The 21,292-nt window shown below is 44.9% G+C and overlaps 1 protein-coding gene across 3 annotated transcripts in view; it reads right to left on the reverse strand.

Annotated features, from left to right (window-relative positions):
• Positions 1–2,384: 2,384 nt before the first annotated feature.
• Positions 2,385–21,292, reverse strand: part of kcnb2b (potassium voltage-gated channel subfamily B member 2b) — a 71,266-nt gene continuing 52,358 nt past the window's right edge. For all 3 annotated transcript variants that reach the window (XM_018754002.2, XM_018754003.2, XM_029254955.1), the window contains exon 3: positions 2,385–4,438. In XM_018754002.2, the coding sequence (XP_018609518.2) occupies positions 2,435–4,438 (2,004 nt within the window). In that variant the 3' untranslated portion in view covers positions 2,385–2,434. The remainder of the gene's footprint in view (positions 4,439–21,292) is intronic.

Here is a 21,292-nt window from a genome sequence, read left to right on the forward strand (position 1 = left end):
TAGTTCTGCACACCCGGTTGCCCTTACAGTCGTTCGTATTATAAAAAAATAAACAAGAGCGAAGAAGTAAAAACTAGCCGACACTAGCCGTAAATGAAAAGGAAAACTGCAACGCGCTAATAAAACATCTGTGAGTTATACAAAACCTGAGAACTCAATAATATTACTTGTACCTATTAATTAAAGACCTGGTTTATCCCTATAAAAAATTAGAATTTTCTGTACAGTGCTATATGAACAAAGCCAAACGACTTTTAACCTTCTCATAAATAACTTTTTATGAAAAGGCACGCATAATTTCAACCACCAAACGGCAGGAAATCGTGGTCGTGCTTTTGGTTTAGAAAAAATAGAATCATTCTCATATTAGTTAATTCACAAAAAACATAAAATACTTTTTGTGGCAATCTTAAATAACACATATATTTCAAATTAAAGATGACATATTTGCTTCCTCGCAGATTATAAAAGCCCTAGTCCCATTCCCAGTTCTATTTTAACACTTAAGCAACGTATTTGAGGTCTGCTGATATCTGAGTAACTGTACATGACAGCCACACAGTGTGTGAATGTATGATTTATAGACATTTTCCTCGTGACAATAAAGGGTAACACTGTCAGTTGTTTAATATTAAAAGATATATTCTCGGAAAATACACGAGTTGTTTCTGCCTACACTCCTACGGATCCACTGGACTGTAATCAAGTTGCCACAATTTTTGGCCTGCATATATTACAGTATACAGTATTGCACTTCACACTTCCGTATAACTGGGAGAACAAACAGAAAAATGGATTCTTCGCCTCGGCCTTCATTCAGGTTCGCGTGGCTTTCTCGGACGCAGCGCAACGTTTGTTAACGCTCGGCCAAGTATCACATCTGAACAAGACATGTTTTCCAGCAGTTTTAGAATAAAAGGCAACAAAAAAACAGATCACCGTTCTGAGAAGAAGAAGCTACAACGTAAAACTTTGGGTTTAAGTGTTTGTGAAACTGATTTAGTCAACACAATAATGCTATAATTCAAGGTCTAAGACACTACAGCAGTAAGAAAAAAAAAAAAGACTCCACAGGATGGGACAATTGGATTGTACAGCTAAACTGATTTTTATCCGAGTGCAATGAACATGGTGACAATAACAATAAAACCCACCTGACACCCTCGTTCCTTTCACACAGTTCTTTCTATTAATGTGCTTGAACACTTATGCTATGCAGATGAAGTACTTCTTTAAAAGAAGCACGGGGGTGCGATTTTTGGTCCTCGGCCAGAAGAAAGAATATCACCATTTTCTGCGCGAAGGTGTGACATTGAAGTGTCAGAGGGAGATGTATGGATAGCGAGAGAAAGATTTAATGACCAGACTTGTTGAACTAATCGATCGGCTAATCTGCGGAGCAACTCCACAGCTTCACTTGCAAGCTTTCTAGATTATTTTTTTCACCGTTTATTATTATGGTCTCTTTGGAAGTTATATATATATATATTGTCTATAAATGACACTCACTATTAAATTATGACGTTTTATACAGCGCACAAGCTTATCACTAAAGGTATTTGATTTTGTGACTACCTTAATATTCTTAACCAGCTTCACGTTTCTGAAGCCATATCACTTGCTGCAATGATGTCTAATGTTTGCGGTTCTACTTCATAGAGTGTTTGGCAACTATACGATAAATTGAGCATCGGTAACAAGGAATAACAGCGTTTTTATACTTAATAAAAGCAAATGCTTCTGGTCATTAAGTCTAATTATTATGATCATGACAGTAATTTGAAAAAAAATTACCTGTTATAATGCAAACCAAATATGTTTCTTTGATAAATTTTTAAAGAAAATTATGATTTTTTTTTTCCCCATGGAACATGGTGCATTACCATAAAAAGTAATGATATGTTTTTATAAGTCGCTACTTAGCAAGTCTAGACACGACATGTTCTGAAGACTCGACACAGTTTCTCTCTCTGTACTGTTTTATAAATGTACTGTATGCCTTCAACAAATAGCATCTCTTCAGTTTTTCTGCGCAATACCGTTGCCTTTCCTGCCATCATATTTACAGTGAAATGCTTTCAGCAAACTAAGCACCTTTGATTTACATTTTTAAATGCATGCTTTTAAATGATTTGTCCCTCATTGTGCATTTCTTACAGCAGCTAAAAAAAATAATACAAGGTTCAAATGTACAGTTCAGTTAAAAATGTCTTCATACTGTGATATACATGCTCATCACTGAGCCTCTTGTTATATCCCACTGTGTTCAAGTCACATCTGCCAAGAAAGCAGTCTCATTTTCTCCATAGGGGATGTCACAGTTAAAAGGGGTTTTTCTTGCCATGCAAAAATTTCTCATTCACTACATCAGTGAGCCCCTTTTTTCTCAACAGACCTTCAGTAGATCTGTAGGCCTCCTCCCCACATTCCTCAGTCACATGCTGGTTTCACACGTAGGGGACAAGCTGCCATCCCCCGACCTTATGTGGATTTCTGGCGTAAATGTGTGGTTCTCCACTTTGTGTCCACTTTGGTTACTGTCAGGCTTCCCCTCCCCAGCAGCGCCCTGCATGCAGTTCTGCACCGTGGGCTTTGGGGAGGATGGGCTGAGGGCTGGGCCTACCTGTTCCATTCGGTTGTCTTCTTCATGGTTCTCCCGGAAGAAGCCTTGTCCTACCCCCTTTGAGGCCAGCTTCTCCTCCCCTTGTGTAGTATTGTCATCATTCTCCCCTGGGGTAGACTGGAGTGATACGTCTTCTGGAAAAGTATCAAGTGCTTCCGAGTCAGGACTAAGCAATAGTTCTTCTGCCTCAGGGAAACTGTCTTCCAGCAAGGTGGTGCTGAATTGCTTCGGGGATGAGGTCATCAGCTCAGGCTCTGTCAGCAGTGGTGATCTGACGGTGCTGGGAGGTGTGAGTGGAGTCTCATCAGGGGTTTCAAGGAAGTTTACTTTCAGTCCCCTGATCTTCGTGGGGTGGTTGCTTGTAATGAGGCTTCTGATGCTTTCAGCTTCGTGGGAAAAGCTTTGACGGTCCTCCTTGGGAGAGAAGGTGCCGCTTTCTGGATTGAAGGAGACAAACTCATATATGTATCCTTGGCCCTCTTTCTCACCCTCATCTGCCTTACTGCCTAGTGGGGCCAAATGGCTAAGGTCCAGAGTTGGGGGGGCCCTTGGATGTCGCCCCTGAACCTGCTCTCCTTCAGCAATGTCGGTTGTACAGCTTGCAAAACTGTCAACACTTGATATGCTTCTGATGTCAGTAATTAGTCTCTCCTTTGGTGGGGGGTTGGAGGCTGGAGGGACGACTTTCATCTCTAACTCCACCTCCTGCTTCGTCTCTGGCTCTGCTGGTGGTGCGGCTGTTGCATTGAGATTAGTGAATGACTGTGACTTTGTCATCTGGTTATATATCTCCTCCAGCTTCTGAGCATTTAGATGCTGTGGGCTGGCACCGGGATTACTGACGCGGTCTTGTGAACTCTGCTGGACAGTCTCCGGAGACTTTTTATCAAAGGATTTGATGCTTGCATCAGACATGGTTCGCTGGGATGCACCCCATCTGCTTGGTGACAAATGGTTGTCTAAGGAGCGCTTGTCTTCACTTTTGTCCACAACAACATCCATTAGTTCCATGCTACGAGCAAAGGCGTCTTTCAGATTCATAGAGACAATACTTCCATTCCTCTTGGCTCTTTCCAAGGCCTCTCGTCTCTTGATGGCTTTCTCCTGTCGCTTCTGCTCCTTGTAGAACTCAGAGAAGTTGTTCACAATGATGGGTATGGGTAAGGCTATGACTAACACACCTGCAATGCAGCAAAGTCCACCAACTATTTTGCCCAGCAGTGTTTGTGGATAAATATCGCCATAGCCTACAGTTGTCATAGTGATGGTAGCCCACCAGAAGGAAGCAGGAATGCTTGTGAATTTTGTGGCATCTTCATCTTTTTCGGCAAAGAACACTAAGCTCGAGAAGATCATGATGCCCATAGCTAAGAACAATATTAGTAATCCGAGTTCGTTGTAGCTCCGCCTAAGGGTAAACCCGAGAGACTGAAGACCTGTGGAATGTCTTGCCAACTTGAGAATCCTAAGTATTCTCATGATTCGGAAGATCTGGACCACCCGCCTCACATTCTGAAACTGTAGCACACTCTTGTTGGACTCTGTCAGGAAAATGGTGACATAGTAGGGCAATATGGCTAATAAGTCAATGACATTGAGTGGGCCTTTGAAGAACTTCCATTTATTTGGGGAGGACAGGAAGCGCAGCACGTACTCCATTGTGAACCAGGCAATGCACACGGCTTCAACGTGTGCCAGCTGAGGATTGTCATTGGCCTGGCCAAACTCGTCTGTCACCTGGAGCTCAGGCAAGGTATTCAGTGACAGTGCAATTGTAGAGAGGATAATGAACAAGATGGATATGATGGCCAAAACCTGCAAGAAAAGACAAAAAAAGTCATGTAAAGATTTAAATTACTTTGATTCAGCATGGAAAATAAACAGAAAAGGCAAAATATTCAGAACTGTGACATTGCACGAAAGAAAATCTCATTTAAATGTATGATTAAGAACACAATGTGAAATACTGAAACAATAGCTAAAAATGATCAAACTGAAAATAATTCTTCACTCTTAAACAAAACACATGTTCTACGTTCTGGAAAAGCAAATAGATTTTTTTATGCTAATATTTTACTTTGAAGTATTTTCATCTATTATTAATGTTTTCATTTAAACACTGAATATTAAACAACATTTTATAGATCTTGGTTAGTCCTCTTTGGTGGGGAAAATACATACCGGTAAATAAAAACTCATGCAGCTACTCGTGTAGTGTATGCTGGTTGATATGGTGGTATGTGTGAAACTGTACTCAAGAATCATGTGTCTGCACCTCGATCTTTGTGCTGGTGCGATGCACTTTTTGTATTCTTCCCTGAGATGTATGTCACTTTGCAGAAAAGCGTCAGCTAAATGAATAAATGTAAATGTACAATAATTTTAAGCTCACAAAAAATGCATGATTTGATACACACTTGCGAGGCCTGAAAAATAAAGCGTCAGCTCTATCTGTAATGAAAACATTAAATTAATCCACAGGCAGGAAAAGTCCTTCTGGGTGTGTGAGAGAGGATCCCCTGCCTGTGAACTCGAAACAAGGGAGGCAAAAAAGGTGGATGTAAGCCATGGCCTGGGAACTAATTATTTGCGGGAAGTCGTGTGCTAAAGTGCCTCGATGACTCACTGGATTGATTATCCAGCAAGAGCAAGACGTCTTTTCCACATCCACCTCCTTGACCTTCCTTTGTCTGGCACCCCACGCAACCCCAGAAACTGTTCCTTTCCCCTCTGCCTTGGCCGTAGAACATTAATTCCACGTCCGTAACTGTGCAACGGGGATAACCCCAGGCCTTTCGTACACGTTGCGGCATATAAAAAAATCTGCTGAACAAAATAATTTTTTTGTCCTTCTCCCCAGTGGAGATGTGCGATAACGGCATCGTTTATTCCCCACCACTCGCTAAGCTGGTGAAAGATGACTCTTCCCTAAGTCAAGGCTCTTTGTTGTCACAAGTAAGAGACATCTGTTGTGCTCTGTCTGCCTCATCCCTGAATCCGAGTCTTAAATCTGCATATGTAATCTTCCTGGAAAGTGATTGCGCTAGCACCGTTTTTTTTTTTTTTTTAATGCTACAGTTGTTTGTTTAGGAGCAGACAGATTGACAGACTACCGAAAAACCACTAATGGTTTTTTAACCAAGGAAACGCAGACGAATGCGATACAATTTCAGATTAAGACAGAGCAACGGATTAGAGGCTTTGTTTGTCTAAACAGAGAATTTTTAGTACTTTACGTGTCTAGACTGAGTTTGTTCTTTGGTCCTACATTGTCTACACCACTTTCTCCTTTTATAGAGCATACAGAATACGTAGCACCGTTATGCAAATAACAGAAAATAAATATAAAACATAAATAACGCTCTTTTTTTTGTAGTCACCCAATTGTTTAAAGACGGACCTGAAGGAAAATCCTCTTTATTGTCATATTCATTCATTTGTGACACACGTGTAGCGTGGGGACAAGGATATAGTTTCGCACTGCAAATTCTCCAGGAGCAATAAACTTTACATGGATTAATAACCTAGTAGAACAGCTTTTATCAGCCCTTTCAGGCTTATAAGTGAACACGTTTGCATTGGTTTAAGTGACAAATTCTTTTGGGTCTTACACTGCCTTGGACTAAACTCTTAAGACAATTCAGCTCGTATGCCGCTTCTTCTTAGGAAATAACAAAGAGGACAAGAGTCAATTGCTTAGTGTCGACACCAGGTGTCAAGTACCATTTCTCAAGGTCAAAACTGGCAAAACAGAGGAGAAAAAAACAGATGTGCTTCCATTAATACGGTAAATGTGGCAGTCATCCTCTAAACGAGGCAAGGATATCAGAAAGGTATAAAGGGAAAGCGATGGCCCTTGGGTACCCCGGAGAGGAGTGTTTGTTTTGTGTGTTGTCTGCTAAACTTCACGAAGCGCTCAGTGTTCTGACCTCGACAGTACAAATGGAAGGCGGCCCATCCACCATTCAATAAACCCTCAATCAAATGATGTCTAGATTACCGCCCACACCTAGAGAGCCCAGAGCCGAGCCAGAGCTGGCTGGAATGACAACCTGGAAACTGGTTCTCATAATGTAATGTTTTCCATTTAGTCCTCATTGAAGTAGGAAAAAAAAAGAAAGAACAACATCAAATTGAAAATTACTCTTGGTGAGCAGCAGAAATGGATCATGTGGCAACCTGGTACACTTGTTCTTAATGATGCCTATTGTGATCCCACTTTTAGGCCCCATCAGAAAAAATCACATCCGCTACCTCACACAGTACATCTGTTCAACCGTAAGGAAATGGCGCAAATATCAAGCGAAGTTTGCTGACTGAATGTGACACCCGGAATGATGCGGCAAGTCACACATTATACGTGTGATCGATGGGCTTGTGTCTAACAAACAGAAGTGTCCTACGTCACCTAGTCCAAAGGTCATACCTCCCCCCCAAACACTCCTCCGCTGACCTCTCTGCCACCTTAAACTTTCTCCCTCGATAGATCTTACTTTGGAGAATCATAGTCACAGAATTTTGGCGATGCCATTTGGATTTCCTCCCTGGGTCGATAGTGAGCAGAACTGAAACAAGGTACGGATCAACTAAATGCATTCCCTCAAAGACAAAAACACACCCCACCAAAGACAATACCCCATTTCATGCAAAGGAAACACCATGTACATGCATATAAGTTGACATTCTACTGCTAACATAGTGATACTGATATCACCACATTTCCGTGAACCATTTGGAGGTGGACTGCATTAACCTTCTTTAATTAACTGTGAGCTGAGTAGATAAGAGGATCAATTATAGGGCCTGACTCTTGTTGCACCTGACTTGAGGGTCACAGACCACTGCTCAGGGCAATCTAATCTCCCTGAGCAAGAGGGAATGCACGGCCAGCAACCGACCTAGGAACAGCCTCGTGGCTCAATAATGCTAATGGCAGCAGGCAGCCCCGTTCCACCGGCCTCCTTCTCCATTTACCGAGTGGGCGGTCCGGGGGCAGCTGTGCCACATTGCCATACCGGCCTTAAGTATAAATCTTGTGCAAAGTCACTCTCACGTATGAATTATTGTGCTTGTTCTTCCTTTCCTTTACTTGTAGCTTTTTATACAGGACAATCGCCAAGAGCAGAAAAAACCGCCAACTGTCAAAAATTCATGAATCCCCATTAGAAAATAAGACAGGAGGAATCCTTCCTGTCATCTTCTAACAGTGGCATTTGTCACATTAAATGCAAAAGCAGGGGACTTGACAGCACGTACTCTAGAGCTGTCACTAGCGGGGTGATGGCCAAGGGGGCGGCAGCGAACTGAAGTGAGAGGAGGTGGTGGTGGGGGGGGGGTGTTCCCGATGACCCACACAGACAGGGAGATAATGACTTGTTAACAATAATCCCGATGAGATGCCTCGCGTTCGCCAAGTGCTCGGTGAAAAACCAACCTGGAATTTTCTTTGGTGCACAGCTGGGCTCTGTTGCTGTGCAGCACTTGAAAAAGCTCGGTTTCTTCTGAAAAACACAGCACTTCCGACTACCGGATCGTTACAGAACGCACAGCGGAAAATGGACAGCTTTTAATATGGACGGAATTTTGGGTTTTCGCCCTCAATAAAGAGCCTTTCGATCAAACTCAAAGTCCACGCGGTCAGGGGTCGTCGGTGCAAATACATGGACGAAACAGTATTCAAATTGGTTTTGACAGGATAATTTATTTTCAGTCAGCTGCCCAACACCCCACATGTCTATACAGGTCCAAAATCCTCTGTGATTGATGCCCTCACACAGGAAATGCTCTCAGGGGTCAAATCTCCTGGGATTAGCATGGTGACAATTACCCCACAGATATACGGGAACCTGTCACGTGTCCATCCACTGCAAGCTTGGGGGGCCAGCTCTCTTTAATCAATGTGTCAGCAGAGCAGAACCCCAAGTCACGGCAGGTTGGGACTCAACATACTAGAGAAGGCAAGCGGCTCGTACCAGGCTGCCGCCTGTCGACCAGCCTTGTGTCTCCATTGATTGTGTACACATCACATTACGGACACTGCCAGGAGTAAGTCTGCCAAGCACGTATTGATCAACTACTTTGTACGTTTTATGGGCCTGATGCACCTTGAAGTTATCCAGTTGGCTGACCGGCGTCATCAAATTGTGCGGGATAAATTGAACTGTTTCTCAGGTATGATAATTTCTTGCCATAGAATCAATTCCCATGATTATAGCTATGCTGATGAGAATTGATTGCGCTCAGGATCTGTCCTCCCACCAGCCTGCAGAAGCTGCAAGTGTTTCTGTTGCTCCGCTAGGCTCGGATATCATTGTGTCGCACTAATTTGGTCCGGAGCTCTCAATAAACCATTGTTACATAAGCAAGAGATTGTCATAGACAACAATTCCTTCTTTATTTAAACAACAGGGACACTGAAAAGTGACCAGGCATCCTTGCACATTTCCGTGTTTATGGGAATCTCTTGCGTTGGAAGGCTACACAGATGTTCAAAAGCCAAAATCTCAACATGTTTGTTGCCGTTGTTGGCTGAGACTGTACTGAGTAATTTCACTCTGCCGAACAGGAGGGCTGGAAATGTGTAAGTTTCCAGAGCCATTTTTTTTTTTTTTTTTACCCTTTTACAATATCCTTGCTCCTAACATCCAGCCGGACATGGTATTTATGCCCCTGCCAGCTTCATGCACTGTCACCTGTACCTGGCTAAATGAATTTTTTCCAACACTTTTCAGACTGCAGAGAAACCTTGGATTTCCACTTCCTTCCTCATCTGACCTACGTGTGCAGCCACGGCGGCCGAACCGGGAAAAAAGACACTCCAGCATCTCCTGTCCATCTGTCCTGGTACCGTGTCATCGCTGCTCAAACGCTTCAGCAGCTGAGACCTTCTGTCATCACTTGCGATTGCTCAACAGGAGCATGTCCATTTGGGACTCAGCTGTACATTACTTTCATGGATCATATGTCCTCTATAATTAAGTAAAAAGTACATCTTTCTGAATATAACTGTCAGCATTACAACATATATTAAGCTTCTGAAAAGTACAACCTTGGTTTTTCAGGAAAATAGTAAAACATCATAAGAAATATGTCTCAGCTAACTAGCACCATGATACAGCTAAATTACAGTTAATTATTGAAACAGAAACCATTAGTTTGTTTTATATTACATCGAGTTATAAAATAGTAACATTAACAGTACTGTGTGTAAGCAGTGTATCTAGCAGTGTAAGTCACCACGGTGAATAAGGTGTGTGAGCTGATAACACTACATACTATCCATTGTAAGTCGTTTTGGAGAAAAGCGTCTGCTAAATAAATAAATGTAAATGTGTAGTAGGTGGTTTTTACTGCTAAATATCCAAATTCAGTACAGTTATACCAATCAGTGTCCGTTGTGGCCCCATAGAGGCTCTGGATTTGGTAAGAAGTCCACTCATTCAAAACGAAAGTGCTTATCAAACAGGACACTATTAATAAGAACATGTTCATTATGTACAAAATCAACCTTGAAAAACCATTATTTGCTCCCAAGCTTATGTAGCGCAAGAGTTATCAGGACTTTAAGCACAGAAGATCTGTAGGATCATAAAATGATCCTGCTCCCCTTATGACCCTTTAAGTCTCTTGGTCTTCAGTGCTGATATTATTACCATTATTATTATTCCATGCCTTTGCTGCATTTTTCCTCCCTCCCAGGGCTGTGAGTAGGAGCTGCGGTAGTGGCGTTGACCAGTGGCCCAGAATTCTTAATTCACCCGTTCCACTAGAACACACAGCCGCGCCATTTCTCACACTCACTGGCATGACCGCAGTGAGTTACACACGCCGGTTGTATTTTGCGCAGAGCCACAAATGGTGAACACGGAAAAAGGCAAAACATCCTCCCTCAACAGCCCTCTGTGCCACATGAAGAAAAATGCCCACAGTTAAGTGCTGACAGCCTGCACAATGCCAGTGCCACTTGCCCGGGGTTTGGGGGAATCCCACAATGCAGTGGGTAATCAAAGCCTGGCAGATGTGGTTTTGGCTCGGCTTGCCACCAGATGCCCGATGACAGCAAAAGTTACGCTGACAGCGAACAGGCAGGGCTTTCGGAGCATTTCGGGAACACCCCATGCACAGGCTGCAGCCGGTTCCGTCTAAGATTTTTCTTGGGAGTTGTGTTGTGGCCCTATGACCTGCTGGGTGATATGAGTGGAAGGGCACAAGAAACAGGGAGAGCAGCATGGGACAAGCAAGAAAATAAGCGACTGTGAGCTTTATACAGGAATCCAGACTATAGCACAGCGAACTACGTTAATACGCTTAATACGCCTTCTCTCCAAAGTAGGACAGAACTGTATTTATATAATGCAGCATGATGGTGCAGTGGGGACCACTGATGCCTCACAGCTCCTGATTTGTGCCTTTGCACGTGTGTTTGAGTTCAGCTGAGTCTGTGTGGAGTTTTCAAAAGGTTTCCTCCTGGTGCTCTGGTTTCCTCCCACAGTTCAAAGACATGCATTTCAGGTGAACTGGGGAATCTAAATTGCCTGCTTCACACCCTGTGTTTTTGTTATAGGTTCCGGATCACGGCAACTCTGCATTGGACAAGCAGTTATTGATAATGAACGAATACATTTATATGTAAGTATGTTTAATTAGGGGGGGCGTGATGGTGCAGCGGGTTGGACCGGGTCCTGCTCTCCGGTGCGTCTGGGGTTTGAGTCCCACTTGGGATTCCTTGTGGCAGACTGGCGTCCTGTCCTGGGTGTGTCCCCTCCCCCTCCAGCCTTACGCCCTGTGTTGCCAGGTTAGGCTCTGGGTCCCTGCGACCCTGTATGGGACAAGCGGTTTCAGACAGTGTGTGTGTGTGTGTGTGTGTGTGTGTGTGTGTGTGTGTGTGTGTGTGTGTGTGTTTAATTAATATTCTCATCAATACTGAAAACAGTGCTGCAATTCAAAACAGAGTAATCAGCATTGTTATAAGAAGTGTACACCACTTCTTCCAATCAGGTAATGATCCTCTCAGGGTTAAATCAGTCTCTTCCTTGGAATACAAGACCCAGTTCATGACACCATCTACATCTGTGTGGGCTGATGGGGTATGAAAGGGACCTTAATGAATAACAAATTCACACCCACTCGTGGCGACAACTTCCGTTCCCGTTTTGCTGGAGGTAAATTCTGCCTGCTAGCTGATGTGGCCGTTCTTTGCATAAAGCCTGTGAGAAACGGGTGGAAAGGCGCTGAAATGTAAGTTGTTATGATGTACAGCAGATGTGTGTGCAGCATCAGCCATTAAAGGATTCTACCCAAAGTGCTCTTTTCCTTTGTATAAATAAAAAATACAAATAAAAATCCATTGCATACTACTGCCTACATTTGAGGCACATTATTACAGTCTAGTATCCAGATGAAGGACTTTCTCACTCAGCATGTAGAAAAGCATAATAATAATAATAATAATAATAATAATAATAATAATGAAACCTAGTGGAATGCTCACCAAAACACCACAATTTGACATGCTCCACATCAAATGATAAAAAATACATTTCTGGTATAGAGGGAAAACAATGCCTTCCCGTAATTCCAATTCCAGTTTCTTCCCATAACACAAAAAGTAGCACCTACAGAACAACCAGGAATCAGTCAGGAAATATCCATTAAAGGGGCAGGTAATTATTATAGGTGCATTATGACATCATGCTAGTTTGTATAACTTAAACTAAAGTGGTATTTTCAGCTTGGCATCTACTACAGGAAGACAAAACGATGACAACCTTGAAAACAAGGGAGGTGCCGGTGGGGGAGGGGGCTTTGCTGGTTTAGTAAGAGACATTGGGATATTTCTGTAGTGTCTTCGAGAAAGGCTCTCACCAACAGATGACTCATAGAAGACTAAGAGAAGCTGTGCAATGACACACGTGAGCAATTTGTTATAACCTGAGATTTCAACCTGATGAAAATGAACTAGTAACCCCTTCCAATCGAGAATATTGGCGTCGATTTATTTTTAGACTCAGGAAAAAGCCCGGACCAAATTAGACACCTAAGGATGTAACGATATACTGTAATATTTTTCCGAATTTTGACAGCAGATCTATAAACACGCTAAATAAACCACAGTAAGTATTAAAAATATCAGCGTTGTTGAAATATAATTCGTGAGGCTCTAATAAATGATATTCAGTAGCGTTGGTTCTTACAGTTACAAAGGAATGTCAGCAAAGTAGAGGTGATCTTTCACCATTTTTTCTTTCTTTTTTTTTTAACTTCTGCTAAAACTGCGCATTCCCCATGGACGATGGCTTGAAGTGTCTGATCAAAGTGTGGGAAACTCTGGATATGAGATCAGTGGAGTTAATGGGATCCGTCACCGTTGTTCCCACATCAGCTCTGCCACATCGCCGACCTTAGGACGACGTGTTGTTCCCGCCCGTTTGCGACTCCTAAAGACAGCTCCTTGACATTTAGGACAAAGCTGTTGCTTGCAAAAGAACAACATTGCATAGAGGGAATACAAATGGAAAGGTGCCCTTTGCAGATGTCTTTCTGCCTCTGGGGGCAACCTGCAGGTGGGTGTATGCGAAGCTTGCTGGTACACCATATGCTTGTAATGAGTGTTGCATTTAAGGAAAAAAAGATGCGCCTGCAAAAGTACGTAGGAAATACACATGAGACGAAGCAGCATGTATCATAAGTTAACGATTAAAGACATGCACTTCTAACACTAAATGATAGGGGCTCCAGTCCCAGGGAGAGATATTGTTATACTCTTCCACAAAGTACTTAATATGAATTGATGCTGGAAAACATTTTATGTGCAAAACGAGTCTGGTAGTGTAGTGCTTAGAGCTGCTGCTGTTGGACCCGAAGGTAGTTGGTTCAAATTTCACCTGCTTCTGTAGTACCCTTGAGAAAGGTACTTATCCTAAATTGCTCCAGTAAAATTACCTGGTTGTACAAATGGGACTAAATGTAAGAAGCTTAATGTTGCTTTGGAGAGTAGGGTCAGATAAATGAATAAATGGACAAACCTGAAAACTGCTTTGAATGATCTATACTGACAGAGGACTCTATGAGCAGCAGCCGACACTCCAACAAGAGCACTGTGCTCTTCCGCCTTTGACTGCTTGGTGGCGCCACTCACAATGGGTCCAACATATAAAGCAATGCGGTGAAATGAACTCTCTTTTTCCCTCCTGTGATTTGAGGCAGCTCTCAAAACTCATCTGTTTTTTACTCATTTCTCTCTGAGTTTATGTGAACTTTACAAGTTAGGCCTTCACCAATTATTATTATTATTATTATTATTATTATTATCATCATCGGGGGGGTGCGGTGGCACAGTGGGTTGGACCACGGTTCTGCTCTCCGGCGGGTCTGGGGTTCAAGTCTCGCTTGGGGTGCCTTGCGATGGACTGGCGTCCCGTCCTGGGTGTGTCCCCTCCCCCTCCGGCCTTACGCCCTGTGTTGCCGGGTAGGCTCCGGTTCCCCGCGACCCTGTATGGGACAAGCGGTTCTGAAAACGTGTGTGTGTGTGTGTGTGTGTGTGTGTGTGTGTGTGTGTGTGTGTGTGTGTGTGTGTGTGTGTGTGTGTGTGTGTGTGTGTGTGTGTGTGTGTGTGTGTGTTCTACTGTGGGTGGCACAGCGAGTAGTGCTGCTGTCTCACAGCGCCTGGGTGGTGCAAGAGGATGTGGGTTCGATCTCCACTCAGTCTGTCTGGGGTTTGCATGTTCTCCCCGTGTCTGCATGGGTTTCTTCCAGGTGCTCTGGTTTCCTCCCACAGTCCAAAGATGTGCTGTTCAGGTCCACACACAATGATGTGAGTGACAGAGAGAGTGTGTTCCACTGATGTATAGATGAGTGACCCATTGTAAGGAGTGTCTCTAGCAGTGTAAGTCACCGTGGTGAATAAGGTGTGTGGGCTCATAATACTACATAGAGTTCGTTGGAAGTTGCTTTAGAGAAAAGTGTCTGATAAAAAAATGTGAATAATTACCTGCACATTTAGTTTACCAGTGTTACTCACGCACACGCAGAATAGAGGCAGTTTAAGGTCACCGGTTTACCTGAAACACACGTCTTCGGTCTGTGGCAGGAAACCCACACATAGATGGGGAGAACATGCGAACTCCATGCAGACTGAGCTGCATTCAAACCGCAGAACAGCGAGGTCTGAAGCACCAGCGCTACCTGTTGAGCCACCATGCCACCCAAATGAGAATGCAGAGAGGAAGCACCTCCTAAAATTCATTAAAATGTTCATTTTCCTCTCACGGATCAGAGAGGTACAGAGAGTGTGTTGCACTGGTGTATGGATGGGTAAGTAGTGTATCTGGCAGTGGAAGTCACCTTCGGTGAGTAAGGTGTGGGCTGATAACACTGTGTAAAGTTTGTTGGGAGTCATTTTTTGAGAAAAGCGTCTGCTCAATGAAGTCATGTGCCGAGCTGGGATCCGATGAGGGCGTTCGATTCTTCCTTCCGCTTTTCAAAAACAAATACAGGCTTGTTTTGAGCCGGTTCTGAGACGTGTATTTTTGGACAACCTGAATGCACAGGGTGTGTGTGCGCGTGTGTGTGCGTGTGTGTGTGTGTGTGCGCAGGAACAGCTGCTGCTGTCAGTATTGTTAGTGGTAGTGATGGCGGTGGTGTGGGGAGGGGGGGGTTTCAGTTTCCAGCCCTCAAATTTGAGGTGAAATGAGTGTTTCCAGGCCCCTTGTTTCCTGAATCCCTGAAAATGCCAAGTACATTAAGGCGCTCTTAAGAAAGTCACAACCGACACATAGGAACACATGCACATATTCTTGGGTTCCAGTTCAAACCCCATTAGCACATAAACCTCATATTTTTTGTGACCGCTGAACGAAATTCGTGTCATTAAATTGGACTTTTAATGTCGAGTACAATTAGAACAGATAATTTATGGAAACGCGCTCTAGATTATAGTTGCGCGTTCGGTCGAGGACAGGAACCTGCCATTGTTGAGAGCTTTAAATAGCTCCCCCTCAAAAGTCTCACGTGAAATTATGGGACTGCAGCACTTGTCATTTTTCAAGCAGGAATTCCCACATCCACCCAGAAAAATTAAAAAGCTCTGAAATAAAATGTCAAGTGCTTTGAGTAAATTCAGTTCCACGCCATTATTATTTTCAGTTTCGCCTTTATTCTGCGGGTTTTTGGACACGGCTGAATGGCACCGGAACGCAATCCCTGAAGCGTTATGCCCCCCCCCCCCTCCCCAGTTACAGGGGTCACGGGAGACGTCACACACTCCAGTGACTATTGTCATCTCAAGGCGGGCGACCGTCAGCGAAGCAGAATGCACGACTCTCAGCCTCAGATCGTCCTCCGGGTGAGTCGTTCTGCAAGCGGAGCAAACAAAACGAGCCGCTTCCGGCGAACCCCTCAAAAGCCGTTCGTTTCTCCGCTGGTGGCGGGGAGTTCGGAGCGGACGGCCGAAGGAGGTCACAAGTGTCGGGACCGCGCGCCGCCGGTCGAAATGGCAGGCTGGCCACCACTGCGGCTCTTGTTTGCTTCCTTCCCATAATTCCCCTTCGCAGCTCTTCTTCCTAGTTGGGTTGATGACTGCCAAGACATCTGCTGGTGCTGGGGGAGCCCACAGTTAGTCCCTCCTACAGAAAGTCTTTGTCTACCATGTGCGGCACCGCACAAACCCGTATCCACAGCTTTACCCTTCCGCAAAGTCACACATTAGAAGGAAGTGACATTATTTTTCATTTTTTTCCGCTGACGCCTTTCTCCGCGCCACATGAAAATGTTAGGTTTGTACATTACGCTACGTACAATGATGTACCCATTTATACAGCCGGGCAATTTTTACAGCATCAGTTACTGAGCAGGAGTGGGAATTGAACCTGGGTCCTTTGAGAGGAAGTGAGCAGCTCTTCTCACTACTCTGCCAGCTGGCCTCCGTGGAGACTGAGGTGCGACAACAAGTACACGCTCTTTATTGATCACTTGCACAAGGTTTTACACTCTTAATATTTTGTCTGTCCCTTGCGTTATTGACCAGGACGGGCTCCGTTTTACCACCAGAGGGAGCTTTTACACCCGCACTGTGAGCGGTGGCCGGAGAGGATCTGCTAGCCTCATCTGCCGGACTGGTGCGGCCTGTCTCTCCTGCCTATGTGTCTTTAATCTTCATTCTGTTGTCATGGCGCCGACACGCTTGCGAAAACTTGTTTAATTAGCACAGAGCAATGGATTAGTAGATAGGAGAAGTCACTGGAAATGACACAAGGCACTTGACTCAAACTGTTCAAAGTGTAAATGGATATTCAGAAATGGTGCTAAGGCGTACAATTAAGTACCACGTTAAGCAAATCGAAGTATTTTCCAGACCAAAACGGCAGCAGGAACCCCGCAGATGGAGCATTAATACAGTTGGTAAGCAACTTGATGAGCAACCGGGTCCAGTTGGCAGGGACAGTTCCCCCAGCTGGTTCCGAAACGGGAGAGCTTTGCCTTGTTCGGGCCTTTTTTCGACACTGCTCCGCTTGCATCGCAGCTCCCGCTCTAGCGCTGACCCAACGACACAATGAGCTGTGAAGGAAAACCTTGGGGACCGCTGCGTCCTTGATGGTGTGTACGTGGTGTCCATGGCAACCGAGGAACGAATTCCCCATTCACGGCCGCGTTCAAAATAAAATCTGCAGCGTGAAGTGCTCCTCTTTGCTGGAAGAACAAGACGGTTTTGTCTGGATGCGCAAAAGGTCCTTCGATTGATCCTTTGTTCAGGGTTTTTTTTTTTTTTTCCTTTTACATGCAGACACTGGCTAGCTGTTGAAAAACACTCACCACTTCGTCACTAATTTGCCTGCCTTAATACGCAGTATCATATCATCTCAACATAACATAGACTTACATGTGTTTATGTTTGCCTTTAAACTGCTCCTGATGTAAAAATACCCCAACAGCTATTAGTCAGTCTGATCCTCACAAGGATGCCTACACTTATTAGACGTCTTAAAAAAGTGTGTATCCTTAAAATCTTACATCGCGACTCAAAGAGAAATTGAGACAGATTTCCAGCATTACGTACAACTTGTATGGACATTCGGTTGATTTCGGGAAGGGGAAAAAGAAAACATCTCCCCTTCGACGTGGTAATTCCAAAAGTGGACACGAGGGTCCGTTGCGGGGCAGAGAGACGCCCGTTGCCATGGCTTACCGAGACGTTGACGGGGGGGACCTGCCCTTGCGATGGGGAGCCTCCGCCGTCCTTCCGCCTCATAGGAGATTTCCCTTAATTAACACAAATTAATACGAGGGCACCAGAGGATTTGTGAACCTGGCAAAGGTTATACAGGGAGCGGAAAACTCTCTCGCAGAGTTCGAAAGGCGCAGCGTATCAGCCGAGGCCTCGGACCGGGACGTGCCGCACATCCCTCGATCATCGTGAGCTCTGGGTAAACTCTCAGGGCGGCCTACGCTCGGTAGCCGGCTGCTGCATTTGCACGGCACATTGCAGTACAAGTGAAGTGCGGCGCGTCCATGCGGTGCTGAGCGCTGACCTGCTCTGTGGAGTGTCAGATTTTCCTCCTGCGAGGAAAGAATGAGTAACCGCTTATAACCTCGCTATATCCTTACTATAGATAGAAAGCAAATCCTATTACAATTATCCCGAAATGTCCTCAGACAGAACGGACAGTCGCAGCGCTCCCCCAGGCCTGCTCACCTCTGGCCCTCGAGACAAAGCGAGACTGTGCAAAGTGCCGTCACGCTAGTCTCCTGTTGGGAGGGGGGGTCGTTTTTCCGCCCTCCAGCCTGGGTGCGGTGCTGCGGCGCCCGGTCGGCCGCACCCGTCACGACCGCCCCGCTTTTCAAGGGACGTCGGAAAGCATCTGAAACCAAGCAGGGAGCCGGGTAGAAGCGCAGGGCGAGGTAAGGGCGCGGGCGAGGCCCCTGCGGCCGAACTGCTCTAGTGGGGCCGTGGGAAGGGTCGAGGATGGATGCTGGGTAGTGACATGCGGAAGGCCGGTGACCAACAGCACCCGCTGGCCCGTGACTAAGGGTAGTCGGGGATTTCACCGATTCCCCAGGACGGGCGAGCATCCGCTGGAGGGAAGGCATAGCTGTTAGTGCTGAATACGCTTCTCGAAAACTGCGAATGTCCTTTTTAACGGCGGTTCTATGCAATTGCTTCTTGAAGAATAAGTCTATTTGCTACCTGAAGTAAAAAGTCTAAGAAGTTCGTTTAGAATGCTAAATAATTCTTTTTAAATTACATATTAATTTTCAGCCTGTGGCGGCCAAGTTTGCATCTGGTCTTGTCTGAAGAGGTATTTTGGCACTAAACAATAATTATAATACAATGTTGCCAAAGATGAGTTCATGGCCTTCAATTTTTTATATCCATACTGACTGAAAATTTGAAAAGAATCCCCAGCATATAAAGCTGGATTAATTTATCGGCATTTATTGATATTATAATTCAGCTACAGGGGAACCTAATAGTCTTGCCCCACTTAACAATTTAACATTTTTCATATTCCTATTAAAAAAACCTGCTTATGTAAAACACCGAATACTGCCTGCCATGAACTGCAGGAGTAGAAGCACCAACAGCAGTCAGCCTTCTTTCTTTCATGCCATTCTTTCATGTAATAATCATGTTTAAGATTTTCTTTTTGGCCATCAGGCTAAAGTGGAAAATATGCTGAAAGCTGTTTTATCAAAATAAATTTTTGACACTTTCTAACAATAAATTCACAGGTGCCAGTCGGAGATGTACCCATCAGATGTCACTTGGTGCGTCACAGTGCGCCACACCACGGTCTTGTGTGCAGCACCCGCGGTGGCGCCCAGGAAGCCCCGTCTGGTCAAACCAGAGTCTCGAAGCTAGAAAAGCAGAGTGGGGCTCACACGGCCTCACATGACCTGTATCTCTACTTTATGTTCACATCCCTCTGTGAGCTATTTTTGTCCGATGGCCTTGACCACCACCTTTCCTAACACAGTCTTCCACTCTCAGGTCACCAACTAATACACAGCAACATGCTAATTCACAAAAAAGTGAATTTGCAATGATTACAAGAGCAATTGAGGAATCACCAACATATTTAAAATGGCTTGTGTTTTTCGAAAAAAAAATCAATTTTGGAAACTGAAAATGAAATTCATTAAGCAAATGCACTGCTCAAAATCTGCTTTTGCTATTTACAGCATAGTTATTTTTATCTGGTATCAGAATATATGTTTGCAACAGTGAGCTATTTACTTACTTAGCAGATGCTTTTCTCCAAAGCAACTTCCAACAAACTCTATGTAGTGTTACCAGCCCACACCTTATTCACTGTGGTGACTTACACTGCTATATACACTACTTACAATGAGTGACTCATCCATACATCAGTGGAACACACACACACTCTCTCTGTCACTCACACACTATGGGTGAACCTGAACAACATGTCTTTGGAGTGTGGGAGGAAACCAGAGCACCCAGAGAAAACCCACACAGACACAGGGAGAACCTGCAAACTCCACACAGACTGAGCGGGCATTGAACCCATGTCCTCTCGCACCATCCAGGCGCTGTGACAGAGCAGCTCTACTCACTGTACCACTCAGACGCCGCAACAACTTCTTCCCTGAAGCAGTTAGACTACTTAACACCCAGCTACCTCCCAAGGCTCAACTGGCTCCATTGACCAATCAACTCAGCACTACACTACTCCACAACTGCCTACAGCTCACAGCCATACCCGCGTCCTATCCTGTGTATTTATTTATTCATTCATTGTCTTGTGCTGTTCTGTCTTGCACCACGGTCTCCGAAGAAATGACATTTCGTTCCACTGTACACAAGCTGTATGTTGGAATGACAATAAAAACTACTTGAACTTGGACTTGAACTTTAAGACCGAATATTAAATGGCAATAGAATATTGACAGAGCTGCCAAACACAGCATTTATTAATGTGTCGATCATGTAGCGTTTACCGTATGGTTCATTAGACACGTATTGTAGCGAGTGGCATCAGCAAGCTTCAGCTACAGATCACCTTACAGGCTTTTTTGGTTTATTTAGTAGTTGAAATTTTACATTTTACAGCCGACATGTCAACGACCTGAAACAGATCTTTACGAAGCTTATGGAAATTCTGCTCTCGGTTCTCAGTGCCGCACGATATTTTTTCACTGGAGAAGCTTCAAGAGTGATAATCTGAAGGTTCTCAGAAGTTCTTATGCACTTGGCATGTTTTATAAAGGCCAACTCACAACGACAAGGCAGCAAAGTTCCTCCCATGCCGCCACCACGGCCCCCACCCTCGCCGCAACAGTACCGGGACGAGAACCCGCTTATGCGACACGAGGGGGATCGGAAAATAGCCCCGGCTCCAGCGCCCGCACGGCGGCGGGATCGTCCGAGGCATGTCCGGATGACAGCGTTGTCAGGAGGTGCTCGTCCCCGCGCGGGCGCGCGAGCCAGCGACGGACGCCGGCCGAGGGGCTGTCCCCGGCGCGTATGCGGGCCGGAGCATTCTCAGGAGGTTAGCGGGGAAAAGCACGAACCGGAGAGCTGGAAAAGGAGCTGTCCCGCAGCAGGTGCCCCCCGAACAGCAGCCGCTTTAACCTTGGCACCCCTATTAGAGTCCGACCCGGCACCTCTGACATTCCCCTCGCGTTTGCGGAATGAAAACAGCTAGATCCGAA

Source organism: Scleropages formosus, chromosome 9 (genome assembly GCF_900964775.1).
Source record: "Scleropages formosus chromosome 9, fSclFor1.1, whole genome shotgun sequence".
In the NCBI taxonomy this organism is placed as follows: Eukaryota; Metazoa; Chordata; class Actinopteri; order Osteoglossiformes; family Osteoglossidae; genus Scleropages; species Scleropages formosus.